The 15,810-nt window shown below is 39.2% G+C and overlaps 2 protein-coding genes across 3 annotated transcripts in view; both read left to right on the top strand.

The window, feature by feature from the left end:
* Positions 1–15,810, top strand: part of meak7 (MTOR associated protein, eak-7 homolog) — a 514,074-nt gene that overhangs the window by 386,593 nt on the left and 111,671 nt on the right. The window lies entirely within an intron of this gene.
* LOC114658113 (1-phosphatidylinositol 4,5-bisphosphate phosphodiesterase gamma-2-like) overlaps positions 1–15,810 on the top strand; it is a 198,976-nt gene that overhangs the window by 162,809 nt on the left and 20,357 nt on the right. The window contains exons 19-24 of the mRNA XM_028810160.2: positions 985–1,104; positions 5,975–6,155; positions 9,097–9,165; positions 9,416–9,525; positions 11,714–11,810; positions 13,460–13,526. Coding sequence (XP_028665993.1) covers positions 985–1,104; positions 5,975–6,155; positions 9,097–9,165; positions 9,416–9,525; positions 11,714–11,810; positions 13,460–13,526 — 644 coding nt within the window. The remainder of the gene's footprint in view (positions 1–984; positions 1,105–5,974; positions 6,156–9,096; positions 9,166–9,415; positions 9,526–11,713; positions 11,811–13,459; positions 13,527–15,810) is intronic.

The raw sequence follows: 15,810 nt of genomic DNA, 5'->3' as shown, positions 1-15,810 counted from the left end.
TTTGTTGTCTGTGTGAAACTTGAATATTATTCTTGGGTCTCCTTGGGTTTTACTCCTAGAAATTCACAAATACTTGTATCTTTGGTTAACTGGCGATTCTAAATTGTCTCAGAGTGAATGTAAGTTTAGTTTCATACATGATTGTCTCCTGCCTTGTGATAACTGCTGCCACAAGTATAAATTGAATTAAACAGGTTTGAGGGTATATGTATAGCAGGAGAGGTTTTAAATCTTCACTGTAATGGCAATAGGTTTATCCATTTTCATAAAACATATTATAAAATTACTCACTTGACTTCGTTTAGTGCCCAAATTGCCATAAGAAAGTCTAAAGTGTGAGGTTGATTTTTTTCCTTGCATCCTTAATGCCTTTAATTTTAGCAGGTCATACAAATCTCTCTGTCACTGTGGTTTTGCACTAGCCAACAATCAATCTGTTTTCTGAATTTGCTTTATCCAGTAGAAGCCTTATTTGTGGACTATTAATATTCAGCATTCTTACATACCCTAGGACAGTGGTTCCCAAGCTTGGTCCTGAGGACCCATTGTGGCTGCAGGTTTTATTCCACACAAATTCACAATTAGTGATAATAATAGATCTCATTTATTTAGATGGTCTCTTTTTCCCTACTCTTATTCTACCTTTAGAAAAGCACAGCAGTATGATTTTTACATTTATAAGACATTTAGAAATGTTTCTACTTTTGCTTTAAATGCTTACCTCTCTTTTATTGTTGTCCTATTGTTTTGTTATTTTTTTGTGCAATTTGCACCCTTCATTGTATCCTAATAATGATAATTAAAACAAACAGAACTGACAGCCAGGTAAACAACACCGAATGATGAAAGGCTACAATAACTTTAGCATCAGACCTACTAATTAGTAGATAATAAATTAATCAATCAGATCACCTGGAAAAGCAGAATAAAAATTAGGCTGAAAATTGTATATGCTACCCATGGTCTCCTTTATTTCTTTTTTAGATGGTTTTATCAAAACCTGAGTCGAGGTGAAGCAGAGGACATGCTTAGTAGAATACCCCGTGATGGAGCCTTTCTTATACGAAGCAGAGATGAGCCAAATTCATTTGCCATTTCCTTCAGGTATAATGTTACTGTATATCATGCATAAAGAATGTTACAGCAGGAGACAGACAGAAGGGCTTTAACCTTCATCCTTCTGCAAAATGTTTTGTCCTTATTTTTAGAGCTTTCTTTTAACATTCAAATACTCATTATTAGCTGCGGTGGGTTGGCACCCTGCCCAGGATTGGTTCCTGCCTTGTGCCCTGTGTTGGCTGGGATTGGCTCCAGCAGACCCCCGTGACCCTGTGTTCGGATTCAGCGGGTTGGAAAATGGATGGATGGATGGATGGATACTCATTATTAGGCAAATACAAATGTCACATACTGTATAAAATAAAACGGAATCAACTCAGTTGTAATTTAAAATGAATTTCCAATCAACCAAGTTACTGAATATGCTAAGAAAAAACAAAAAATATCAGGGACAAATATGTTTAAAATATAAATTATATTTTGTTATGTAATTTTGTCACTTTTATGTTATGTCCAACTACTTACTCTGAAATACTGAATTTTCTGTAACATTCATTCCAAATTTAAAACATTTGGTGTGCAAATATAATGTGCTTTGTGTTTCTTGCTGCAGGCTATAGTTTCATTAATCAGTATGTTATAAATGCTTATGATATATTTTAAATTAAACTATGTAAACAGCTATACCATATACAGCTATTCTGCACTTCAGAACAGGTCATCCACAAGACACTAAGCATGTTTGGGACTGGCCAGTAATTGGATGGTAGACCACCTAGGAAAACCTTGGGTTGATACAGGAAGAGGAGAGGTGCTGGTGAGGCCAACAGGGGGCACTTATCCTGTGGTCTGTGTGTGGATCCAAGTGATGGGAATACTGTGCTGTAAAATTATGCTATCCTTCAGATGAGATGTAAAACCAATGTCCTCGCTCTCTGTGGTTAAAGATCCCTGGGCATCATTCGAAAAGACTGTGGTTCACAAATAGATAGAACTCTATTTGTCCCCTTTTAACAGGAACTCTTTGAATAAATAAATACATAAATAGGTAGATAATAAATACATTTTTAATGGCCTCATCCATCCTGGTCCCCAAACTTCTCCTGTCTCTAAGTGTCTCTCTCTCTCTCACCCCTTCACCACCTAATAGCTAGTGTATCATGAGCATACTGGTGCAATAATGGTTGCTATCGCATCATTCAGTTGGGCGCTACACAGTGGTGGTTACTGTCTATGTAAAGTGCTTTGAGTAGCAAGAAAGTGCTATATAAATATAAAGAATTATCCATCCATCCATCCTCTTCCGCTTATCCGAGGTCGGGTCGCGGGGGCAGCAGCTTGAGCAGAGATGCCCAGTCTTCCCTCTCTCCGGCCACTTCTTCTAGCTCTTCCGGGAGAATCCCAAGGCGTTCCCAGGCCAGCCGGGAGACATAGTCCCTCCAGTGTGTCCTGGGTCTTCCCCAGGGCCTCCTCCCGGTTAGACGTGCCCGGAACACCTCACCAGGGAGGCGTCCAGGAGGCATCCTGATCAGATGCCCAAGCCACCTCATCTGACTCCTCTCGATGCAGAGGAGCAGCGGTTCTACTCTGAGCCCCTCCCGGATGACTGAGCTTCTCACCCTATCTTTAAGGGAGAGCCCAGACACCCTGCGGAGGAAACTCATTTCAGCCGCTTGTATTCACGATCTTGTTCTTTCGGTCACTACCCATAGCTCATGACCATAGGTGAGGGTAGGAACATAGATCGACTGGTAAATTGAGAGCTTTGCCTTACGGCTCAGCTCCTTTTTCGCCACGACAGACCGATGCAGAGCCCGCATCACTGCGGATGCCGCACCGATCCGCCTGTCGATCTCACGCTCCATTCTTCCCTCACTCGTGAACAAGACCCCGCGATACTTGAACTCCTCCACTTGAGGCAGGATCTCGCTCCCAACCCTGAGAGGGCACTCCACCCTTTTCCAGCTCCACCAGGACCCCCGAATAGACTTTTCCAGGGAGGCTGAGGAGTGTGATCCCTCTGTAGTTGGAACACACCCTCTGGTCCTCCTTCTTAAAGAGGGGGACCCCCACCCCAGTCTGCCAATCCAGAGGCACTGTCCCTGATGTCCATGCGATGTTGCAGAGACGTGTCAACCAAGACAGCCCTACAACATCCAGATCCTTGAGGAACTCCAGGTGTATCTCATCCACCCCCGGGGCCTTGTCACCAAGGAGTTTTTTGACCACCTCGGTGACCTCAGTCCCAGAGATGTGGGAGCCCACCTCCGAGTCCCCAGGCTCTGCTTCCTCATTGGAAGGCATGTTAGTGGGATTGAGGAGGTCTTCGAAGTACTCCCCCCACCGACCCACAACGTCCCGAGTCGAGGTCAGCAGCGCAACATCCCCACCATATACAGTGTTGACACTGTACTGCTTCCCCCTCCTGAAACGCCGGACGGTGGACGAGAATCTCCTCGAAGCCATCCGAAAATCGTTCTCCATGGCCTCAGCAACCACCAAAGCCGCATTCCGCTTGGCCTGCCGGTACCTATTAGCTGCCTCCAGAGTCCCACAGGACAAAAGGGACCGGTAGGACTCCTTCTTCAGCTTGACAGCATCCCTCACCGCCGGTGTCCACCAACGGGTTCGGGGATTGTCACCACAACAGGCACCGACCACCTTACGGCCACAGCTCCGGTCAGCCGCCTCAACAATAGAGGCATGGAACATGGCCCATTCGGACTCAACGTCCCCCAGCTCCCTCGGGACATGGTCGAAGTTCTGCCGGAGGTGGGAGTTGAAGCTACTTCTGACAGGGGGCTCTGCCAGACATTCCCAGCAGACCCTCACAATACGTTTGGGCCTACCAGGCCTGACCGGCATCCTCCCCCACCATCGAAGCCAACTCATCACCAGGTGGTGATCAGTTGACAGCTCCGCCCCTCTCTTCACCCGAGTGTCCAAGACATGTGGCCGCAAGTCTGACGACATGACCACAAAGTCGGTCATCGAACTGAGGCCTAGGGTGTCCTGGTGCCAAGTGCACATATGAACACCCTTATACTTGAACATGGTGTTCGTTATGGACAATCCGTGACGAGCACAGAAGTCCAATAACAAAACACCATTCGGGTTCAGATCAGGGGGGCCATTCCTCTCAATCACACCCTTCCAGGTCTCACTGTCATTGCCCACGTGAGCATTGAAGTCCCCCAGCAGTACGAGGGAGTCCCCAGAAGATATGTCCTCTAGCACCCCCTCCCGGGACTCCAAAAAGGGTGGGTACTCTGAATAATAATAAATAAATAAAGAATTTGTTTAAAGAATAAAGAATTATTATTTTGTTTTTAAACCAAAATCAGAAATCTTAGACTTACCTGTTATTTTTAATAGTAAACATTTTAGTATTTTTTCTGCAGACACAGAGTTAGTCAATACACTGTTAGTTAGAGATTGTAAGACCAGCATCAGTTTTTCTGCCCTAATTACAATATAAATGAGTACACCACTACTCATTCCCACACAGTGTCACACAGGAAAGACATTCAACATGGGGTTTCTTGATAGATGATTTTGCAATTAGCAGTGGTGTTGGTTTTGGTTTGTGGCAGTCTTCAGTCTTCCTATTATAGAGCTGGAGCCATTTGAAGTAGACATCAAGAGGAAGACTGTTAATACAATTGCATATTCTTGAAATAATGATGAATGGGGCCACTGTTGATAATGCAGAATATGATTGTCTGGTTTTAATCAAAATAATATTTATTTTATATTTTGCAGTATTTGGGATTGATACAAGTTAAGTGATGAAGTATGTAAATATAATATATAGAGACAAAATAAGATTTGCTGTAATCATTTTACTCAGTTCAGATGCTAGTACATCATAATTACAGTAATCTTCATCTTAACATTGCACTTGTTATGTCTGCTTATGCTCTCATGCTCAAACCTGATTACTATTCAAGTTATTCCTTTACAACATAAATTAATGTAAAATATCCAATTGAAAGGATCTCACCAAAAACTTATTCCCCAGGTTACATTAAACACCAATCTCAAATGTTCAGTTCAACTGGAAACTTTGAACTATTACGGCAAAATTTTCAGGTTGATTTTTCTTAGTTAAACAGAACAGCTAAGCTAAAATAACTTAGTCAAACTAAAACTTTATTTTTCACATGGGTTGGTCCTTCTAAACTTGTAAGACCTAATGTGAATTCTGTCAGTATATTACTGATTTTATTAAATATTTAATAATGATATACCACACAAAACCTACATTTCTGCCAACATCTGCAAAACTACGTCTTTCTGTATCCGTTTAGTAGCATTAATAGTCAAAAATTATTGGACTTGCATATACAAAGCAATAATGTTTTGAGCTTTCAGTTTAGCATTATTTCATTCTGTTGACTATAAATAGTATAAATATTGCAATTATTATTATTATTATTAATTACTTCACAAGTATAATTTGATGAAATACTTAAGGCAGTTACCTTTACAACTGTAATATGATGGTATTTAATTTACCTTGAGTTAAATTGATCATTTTAATCACACAGAGAAAAAGAACCTTACTCTAACGCTGATCAGCAAGAACTAACAGAAATTGAGAGGCAAAGAAAATTAATAGTTAATCATTTGACTTTGTAATGGAATAGTAATTTGCTTTCAATTTTGCTTCAATTGCTACCATCCTGAATAAGAACATGTAATTGTTAGAAAGTATGCAGCAGGATAAAAGGTATAAATCTTACTTAAACCTTACTTTTACACTCATTATACAACTTGCTTCTCTCCATGGTGCTAAAGAACTGTCTATCAGATCCTTTGAGGCCCCTATGTCAAAACATTTCCTTGATCCTGAGTGTCTAGAGCAGCTGTTTTGATGAGCACAGAATTAATGCTGCCTTCTGTAATATTTCAGGGGAGATGGAAAAGTAAAGCACTGCAGAATCCAGAAAGAAGGCAACATGATTGTTTTAGGATCCTCAACTGAATTTGAGAGTCTGGTGGAACTTGTCAATTACTTTAGAAAAAAGCCCCTCTACAGGAAGATTAAACTACGCTATCCAGTCACAGAGGAACTTCTGCAGCGGTTTGGCACGGTAAATAAACAGAATTTACTCTGAGGCCTCATCATGTGAATTTACAGGAAACATCTGAGTGGTGACCCAGGTGAACCACACTTTGCAATGTCAAATAACATCACAAAAACATAAATGTTTTTTAACATTTGAAAGAAAAAAAAATTATATATATATATATATATATATATATATATATATATATATATATATATATATATATATATATATATATATATATATATAATTTATATGAAGCAAATCATGTTTTGGCTGTAGCTATAAGCGATTTTAAAAATGGAATAAAACTATTTCATCAAAGGAGTTCTCTGCTGCCTTCCCAGCTTTGTTCCAGTCCTCTCATTTTGATTAAATGGCACATTGTGTAATTTTCAATTATAACCAAAAATATTGCTACACCTTAAAAAGCAATATAAAATTATATATGCAGCAGAATATGCAATGCACACTGTATACTGTATCTGGATGAAATGATACAAGTTGCCAAGAATATAAAAATGTAAAACTACAAAACAGGGATCTGCCGACACAGCATGCCTTACCTTGACCTTATCTACTGCCATTTGTACAAGTTAGGTTTTAATAGAGGTGCTGTGAACTGCCAAGATTAGTGCCACTTTTAGTTTTCAATAGTACAGAATCACCCTATGTCCCTGTATCAGAATACATAGGTTCAGAAAATGAATTAATGGACAGATTACCAACATGGTTACTCACATAGTCAAGGACACTGGTGGGAATTATTTTGAATTGCATTTAAGACTGAATGTTAAAAGCTCTTCTTCAAACAAACAGTTGTGGAACTCTGTGAACAAACACTAAGTTATGTTCTGTAGTTTGTGTGTGTGTGTGTTTAGTATATTCTTATGTATTACTTAAAGCCAAGGGGAAACAAGAAGAAAACTATTTAACCCATTAACCTTTGTTGAATAGTTAACTACCAGCTAAAATCCACCCCTATGGTTTCCCAATTTTTCATCCAGGTGCTGCTTTTTAAAGTTGTACAGTTTTCAACTGCAGTCATGAATCATTGGTTTGTACCACATTCCTGTGTGAAGGAGGAACTTCCAGGCATCAGTTTGATTTCCACAAGAGTCCTGACATAAATGATTTACATATTTACTGTAGGGGTTGTCTCATACCCCACACCTCAGACATAGCTGACCAGGTTGCAAGTTCTAAACCAAAAAGGCTTTTTATTTTGCACAGTACCTTTTTTCCCAGGTCATAAAAAATGGCACAAAGATGCTGTCCACCAGCCATACACTACTACTCCTGTCCTCGCCTCCTCTTCAGGAAAGTGTTGTCCTCCATTACTCCTGACTGTGACTCACCTGGCTGAGACAGAGAGGCTCCTTTTCAAGCGGGTCCTACGAGTCCTTCAGTATGAAAGCATTGTAGCTAGGAACCATTTCTGAGTTGGGTGGAACCTTTGTATGGTGTGGAGACTCCTCCCAACAAGGCAGCTTATTAGCACTACACCTCACATTCAGCTCTATGGGTGTTCAAGCAGGAGCAAAACCAGAGTTACATTATAGTGCCACCCAGGATATTGGGGAAACTCATGGCATTAGGAGGCACTCTCCCACCGTCCATTCATTATGTTGGCATCTCGGCTAAAGTGAGAGTACCCAAACACCCAGCTAGGATGCCAGTCCATCCACAGTTGTACTGGATCAAGCTTTTTGATACCTTTGAGAATTGCAGACCTACAGTGGACTCCCGTGCAGCTTTCTGTACTCAAGACTAAGGCCTCTCAGGGTAGGAATTACGATTTTGTGTAAAAATGCACTAGGTTGCCCTTTGCTCTTCTCTGCATAGCTTCTAATTTTTTTATTTTTTTTTTGTAGAGTGGTGACCATAACTACACAGAATACACCAAATTATATCTTATTATTGCATAACACTGTCTGATTACAATGCTCTTTGATTTTTATTCAACACTGTTTAGACTATAATCTAATACTGTATTTCATTTGCCTTTTAATTGATGCTGCACATTACATTGATGCAACATTCTCAACAACTAAGTTAACTCCTAGAACATTAATAGACTGCTTCTTGTCACCGTTTATTTATAACTAGCTGTGTAAGGCCGTGCTGTAAAAAGCCCAGGCTCCTAGAAACTATTGAAATCATCAGAAAAACAACTGAAATGCGGAGTTGACGGTTTTGTTTTGTGGACATTTTCTCCGTCCTTGTCTATCAACGGCTAAGCGAGTTTCTCTCTCGTTTTTCTTTCCTCGGCGGTTTCACCTTGGTGACGGAGTTGCTTTCTTTCAGCTTCATGCTATAGCCTCGTACTTCTTTCTTCTTCCGACTCGTTAACTTGGGGCCACCCTGCTGGCTCTTTGAGCTTCTTGCTGTAGCCTCGCACTTCTGGGCCGGACAGACAGACACTTCTACAAGCAGATGTTTATATATAAGAAGATGTTTATAAGTTCATTATACTTTTCTACGTTAAATTGCATTTTCAAAGTGTTTGTTCATTTTGAAAATTTTCTGTATCTTTTTGAATTATGTTTATCTGCCTCTTTTGTATCTGCTGTAGCTACAATTTTAGTGTCATTTGCGACTATCACAAGATTACTAACTACAATATAATCTATGTCATTAATACACTATAATAGTAAAAGTTACTGCCCATGGAGTGAGGAAGCCCTCTGTTGATCTCACGCTATCTGAAACATTCTTCTCTTGTCTGTACTCTTATGTCCAACAAATTTGCCAGCTTAAAAATAACCCCTGATACCTGTGGCTTTTAGTTTCGAAACAAATTTTTAGTGCAAAACTGAATCAAAGACTTCTTGAAGTTTACAGGCATTGCTATTGCATTCATCCACATTGTGAATCATTTAGGGTGTTGTTACATAGCACTTTCTTGGCTGTTTTTAAGATGTACAGGTAAACCCATTTTGTAACATACATTTTTCTTTTTCAGAAGCGGGACTTCAATGCAATTTATGATGTAAAGATGTATGTGGAACCTAATGAAATTGAGCAAACGATGGTATGTGTTCTAAAATCCCAAAAAGCAAATTTTATATAGTATAAAGTTTTATTTGTATTGAATCCATATTGCCTAAAGAGTCCATTAGTGATATTAAGATGTAATGCAGCATAGTTTTGAAATGTAATTATAAAAATATCAATCCCTTGCTTAAACCTTTGAAATCAAAGCAAATCATACAGTATACAACTAAGCACAAAACATTTAAAATGCAGCATGTATCATTTCATCTTTCTTTTTTTACTTTTAGCCCCAAAACACAGTGAAGGCACGATATGATTACAGAGCTAGCCGACCAGATGAGTTGAACTTCAGCCGGGGAGCGCTTATACACAATGTAGTGAAAGAAGCCAGTGGCTGGTAAGAAACTATCTTGCTACATGACAATAATGATTTGGCATTAAAGGATTCTTTAAAAACAAATCCTTCTTTGGACTTATCTTCTTTATGCTCATTTGGCCTTTTAAATTTGCAATGTACAATACATGGCAACATTTTCATAACTAACAAAGAAATATTGAAATGTCTTCCATCTCTTTCCTGCTTTTCTGTAATGTCTGTTTAAAACATCTGTAGCTGATATACTTGGAACTGAATCATTTTACCGGTGTTTTCTCGCCAATGGCTCCTTTAGAATAGTGTAACTTATTTCTAGCCCTAGTTTGCTAATCCATCCTAGTTTAGCCTTTATCCCATATTTTCCAAAAAACAAAATTTGATAAACTGAATAAAATTACCACATTGAGCGCTGCTCCTTGTTTTTCCCCCTTTTTTCATTACTCATGAACAAGATCCCAAGATACTTGAACTCCTCCACTAGGGGCAGTTGTTTTCCCTCTCTTGGAGACAGCAATGTACCCTTTTCTGAAAGGGAACCATGACCTCAAGCTTGGAGCTACTAATCCTTATCCCTGACACTTTGCTGAAGTGTGTGCTGTAGATCAGTCAGATGTGGCAAAGAGTACAACATTATCTGCATACCATACCACCACCGTTAACTTCCACCACCAACCGAGACCCTCACATCCTTGGTTGTGGCATGATATCCTGTCAATGAAAACCACAAACAGGAGTGGTGACAAGACTCAGTGCTGATGGAGTTTAACACCCAAAGTGAATGAATTGGGCATAATGCCAAGTATTCTGACACAACTACATTCATGGAGGGAATGGACAGCATGCAAGAGCTGCCCTGTTAGCCCATATTCCTGCAGTACCTCCCACAACACATGCCAAAGGAAATGATCATTTGCTTTTTCCAGATGTACAAAATACATGTAGACTGGGTTAGCACAATCCCAAGCATGCTTTAGCAACTGTGCCAGGGAGAAAACCTGGCCTGCTGTTTCATGGCCAGGATAGAATTCACAATGTTCCTCCTGTATCTTTGACTCAACCATTGGACAGATCACTCCCTCTAGCATCCATGCATATGCCTTATCTGGTAGGCATATTATACACACCTTCTTGTCATTTTTCTTAAATATTGGGACCACCACACCTGTCTGTGATTCCAAGATTGCTTTACCTGTCTTCCATGCAACAGTGAAAAAACACATTAACTATACTATTCCAACAATGTCCAGCACCTTCAAGATTTCATTGACTATAGCAACCATACTACCACTGAGTCTTCAGACCACAATAGTGACTTTGGCAACAGCGATTGAGTCCCCCTCCCGTACATGTCTAACACTGCCTCCTAGTAGGAGGGCATGTCCACCGGGTTCAATGAGATTGCAAGTACAAGCAGCAGTAATGAGGTGGCTGGGCTGACAGTCCATGAGCTTAGGAGGTTACAACACGTTGCCACACCCACCACACAACAAGCTGCTTTGGTTCCAAATTAGGACTCAAGTGCAGCCATGCAACACCTCAGCACCACACTAGTTCAAATGGAGTGCAACAGTGTGAGATTTTTTTTTTTTTTTTTTTAAACAGTGGCTGGACTGCCAATCCTGCCACCAACCCCCAAATATTCCCTTGCAAGTTGGAGGACCCAAGGATTGGATGCAGGTTAACAGAATGGTGCAATTGCAGGTTAAGGACCTTGCTCAAGGGCCCAACTGAGTGGAATCACTTCCGGGACTGGAACTGGCAACCTTTCAATTGCCAGCGCAGATCCCTAGCCTCAGAGCCACCACTCCACTTTGACACTCATGATACAGTAGGGCGAAAAGCTCAATGAATCGGGAAAGCCTAAGAGTAGAAGCGCTACTCCTCCAGATCGAGATCAGCCAGTTGAAGTGGTTTGGGCATGTCATGAGAATACCCCACTCGGTGGTCTACTCCTTGCACCTTTCAATGGTTGGAGATGCTGTGACAGACCCAGGACATGCTGGAGGGGTGACATTTTTTGTCTGGTTGGGACTGGTTTCATGGAATTGCATTCAGCACGGTCAACAAAAATGTCCTTAGTAACAAGTTTGTCTCAGAAGATGAATGTGTAACAAGTCAGGTACTTTAAAGGAGAAGGAAATATTTATTTTTCATTATTAGGTTATGATGTTGAAAGCCTGAAGGACATGTTTCACTCTTCTTCCTTCAGGTGGAAAGGTGACTATGGTGGGAAGATCCAACTATATTTTCCTTCAAACTATGTGGAAGAGATTTCTTCTGACAGAAGAGAAGAGCCTAAAAACCAGGTAAGGTGTGATACAAGACACTGAAAAGAATGGCTGCTGTTTTTATCTGGGAAAATAAGTTGTGTGGGTTTATTTAAATTTAGCCTTGTTCCCTGATATGCTGTTAAGAAATATAAGACATGTCATGCCATCTAGTCAATTCAATTTATTCCGATACAACGTACTTCTGTTATACAGGCCCTTGAAAATTTACACAATTACAAATATAGTATACTTAAAATAATACAAAAATTACATGCAACAGCATCCAAAATCACTATGTAATCTGTGATGAACCAGTAACAGGATACTGAACGATAACGTGCAGTGAATACATTTGACTTATAGTGTTCATACTCTTTCTCTGTATGTTTAGCATTTGTTTGCTAAGAGGTTGATGCACTTGCTGCTTCCTGAGCAGCTCTTCTTTTCTCCACCCTAGCAGCCTGTTTCTTCTCTTCTTTCGTTAGCATCTCTTCACGTTAAAACTGATTAAGTCAGTTTTTGTGTTGTAATTACTTAGTATGTTTTTCTTAATTTTCACTTAAGCTGGCACTTCAGTGTTCAATCTGACTCAAGAAAGATTTAAGATATGAAGAGTTAGAGGATGTAACTGCGAAGGAGGTAGAGATGAGAATGGTGCCCGTACGTATGTGCCGCATGGCCATCCTGCTAGTTGATTCTATAATAAAATAAAATAAAAATAAAAAGTAATAAAAATTGTCACCCTGAAAGCATACCGTAGAGGTCAAGTAGTATATGTGTACCAAATGTGAGGTCAATAGGTCAAACGGTTTGTGAGCTACAGGTGACTTAAAATCCTGGACAGACAAATGGACAACCACGGTAGCGTATTATATAAGATGGTATCAAAAAAATATTTTCTCTGACTACCTCCAAGTACTCTATGCATGGCTTTTTTGACTTTAAGGGCATACTAGCCTTTTTGTGCATAAGGAGTAAATTTCCAGCTCTGTTGTAATATTCAATCAAGAAATGCAACAGTTTAATGTGGGGTTTTTTGGTTATATGTGATGCTAAGCTGCAAAACAGGCAAACATTTGTGAGAAATATATATATACTGTATATATACATACACCAAGGACATGCCTCTTTTAGGAAAGAACATGTTAACAATAACTGAAATAGTTCTAATTACTTTATAAACACAAAATATTTTCATGTGTCAGAGGTTATATTGTTACTGAGATTGCATACAATCAAAAATAATTAAACAATTAGTTGATCATTTGTTTTTAGTTTTATTAGAGACTTTTCCACAGTTGGCACATTTATAAGGTGCTTCCCAAGGAATGTAGGACAATGGTCCAATCTACATTAGCAACAATGCGTCAGAAATGGCACACTTTCTCTTTCTTTCAGATGCTTTATAGTTCTCACATGATAAAAAGCAGAAGCAAGTCTACCATATAACATTCACACATCATTTTTGTTTTTCTAGACCATAATGTATTATTTACAGGTATTTTTTTCCTGATGTATTCCATATTAGGGATAATGCATACTCCCATGCACATGTATTTTTATACCATAGTGTTCCTTATTACCTGATGGTTTTTTCTAGTTTTGTAACTAAAATTTGCCCTCCCATAAATGAAAGCATTTGCTAAGGAATATTAATGGTGATGCTTTTTTTTCTTTTGTTGAAGATAATTGAGGACAACCCACTGGGAGAAATGTGTAAAGGTTGTGTGGATCTTTCAGACTGCTGTGTTTGTAAGGATTATTGTTTTTTTTCTTTATATTTTAAATTGATAGCATTTTAATACTGCAGTGTTGAACAGGGAAACATGGTCTTTTATGCCTGGAATCAATTTTAATTGTTTATTTATGAAAAATATTTATTTTTTCTACACTTGATAACTGATCATTCCGCAGACCCACAAATAAAAAAATAAACACACACTTGCTATAATCTTTATTTTATGCTTTCAGCTCTTCATTAGTACTCAACCCCTGCTACACAACAGGCCACTTGTACATTTCTCCATCCTGTTTACAAGCTCAGAAAGATGTTTTAATTGTAGAAACTACAGGGTGGTCCTTTTTGGATGAATTCCTAAAATTAATATACCCTCTAAACACTTTCTTTATAAAAAGTCTCGCTACACAATTCCACAAGATCATATAGAAGGTCTCCACAAGGCGTTTGCCTGGTTCTGATCAGCCAACAATACAAATGAGTCACTAAGTGTTGAGAGTGCATCCAGTCTACCGGTGTCTTAGCATATAAGAAAATGGCATAGTGTGCACCTGTTCTTAGACGTATGCCTCAATTACTCTGAAAACTGTTAAGGTAGGGATGTTAAATTCATACATTTTACAGCTTGATAGATTAGAGTCTGCAGTATTAACATATAATTGCAGTTTTCACTCAGTAGTTAACTAGTTAATATTAAGCTTTGTGTCTTTTTTCAGTTTACTTCCTTGTTTTGGGTTATCTGATCTGGTTGGAATTTTTTGACTAAGAAATACTTGATTTATTTAAAAGTAGTCAATAAAAACAAGAACTTGTTTTCACATGGCTTTTTAAATTATTAAACTGAACACAAAAATAAACTTGACACTGTGTTTTTGCATAACCCTAATCAACCTAACCATTCCCTCACCAGTCTAACAATATTCAGACAAAACTATCCAAGATAGTGTCCACATCTGAGATGGTGGTATGTGACACCACATATCCACTGTGATTTTTTAATTAATGCCAATATTCATTTCAGATGTGCTGTATTACGTATATATACACAGTATCATTTTGTTTTTGTTTGTTTGATGCCAATTGTGGTTACGCTTCTTCTAATTATGCTTTTATTTTCATTGGATGCAAGACAATTTAGCCAGCATTCAAACCGAGATCTAATCTGTGTGACGGTACACTGCTCATATGCTGCTATGTCACATAATAATTAGCTCTCTGACTTACTTATGATTATAAAAAGTCAAATTACCTCAAGATACATCTGAGATAGTAAAAAATACATTTTGTTTGTAACAATCTCAAAAGCATATCAGACACTTCTTATCCTTTTCAAACTTTTAAAACATTTAAAAGAGTTTTCTGAGATCTCAAAATGAATGGTAAGTCGAGAATCAACCCTAGACAGCACACCTCTCATGCACAGACCCACAATCACACTGGGACAATTTAGAAATGTCAATGAACCTAACAGATGCAACTCTTAGGATAGTAAGGAGACCTGGGTTCACTTCCCGGGTCCTCCCTGCGTGGAGTTTGCATGTTCTCCCCGTGCCTGCGTGGGTTTCATCTGGGTGCTCCGGTTTCCTCCCACAGTCCAAAGACATGCAGGTTAGGTGCATTGGCAATCCTAAATTATCCCTAGTGTGTGCTTGGTGTGTGTGTGTGTGTGTGCCCTGCAGTGGGCTGGCGCCCTGCCCAGGATTTGTTCCTGCCTTGTGCCCTGTGCTGGCTGGGATTGGCTCCAGCAGACCCCCGTTACCCTGTGTTAGGATATAGTGGGTTGGATGATGGATGGATAGATACTAACCACTGTGTCACTCTGCCAGCCTCATGCAAAATTCAGACTTTTTAAAATTATTTTTTTATATAGCATTTGGAGGTACTTTAGAATAGCCAGGAAGATATTTAAAGAAATCAATGTGCATTTGGTATATTTTATGTGTTACACAATTTTCTCAAACAAATGCCAAAAGGGGAGAGAAACTGCAAAACCCTGGTCATAAAACAGAACTGTTAATTAAATAAAGATTACTGGATATGTCTATCTATTATAAAAAGAAATCCTGTCCTGGAAAGCAAAAAGAAAGTCTACAATACGTGATCTTCTCGTAAGACATTTTAAAGACCCGCGAGACCAAAGACACGCCCTACTTACAATCTATCAAATAGGACAATAGGCAGAAAAACATTCAGTCTTGTGAATGATTTGAGCACACACAGATCCAGGGCTCTCAGCGCATATAAAGCGTATAAGGACAGTACATTATAAATGAAATGTCGACATCTAAGCGAAGAAGA

Source organism: Erpetoichthys calabaricus, chromosome 9 (genome assembly GCF_900747795.2).
Source record: "Erpetoichthys calabaricus chromosome 9, fErpCal1.3, whole genome shotgun sequence".
NCBI lineage: Eukaryota > Metazoa > Chordata > Cladistia > Polypteriformes > Polypteridae > Erpetoichthys > Erpetoichthys calabaricus.
This window is presented reverse-complemented; position numbering and strand designations above follow the sequence as displayed.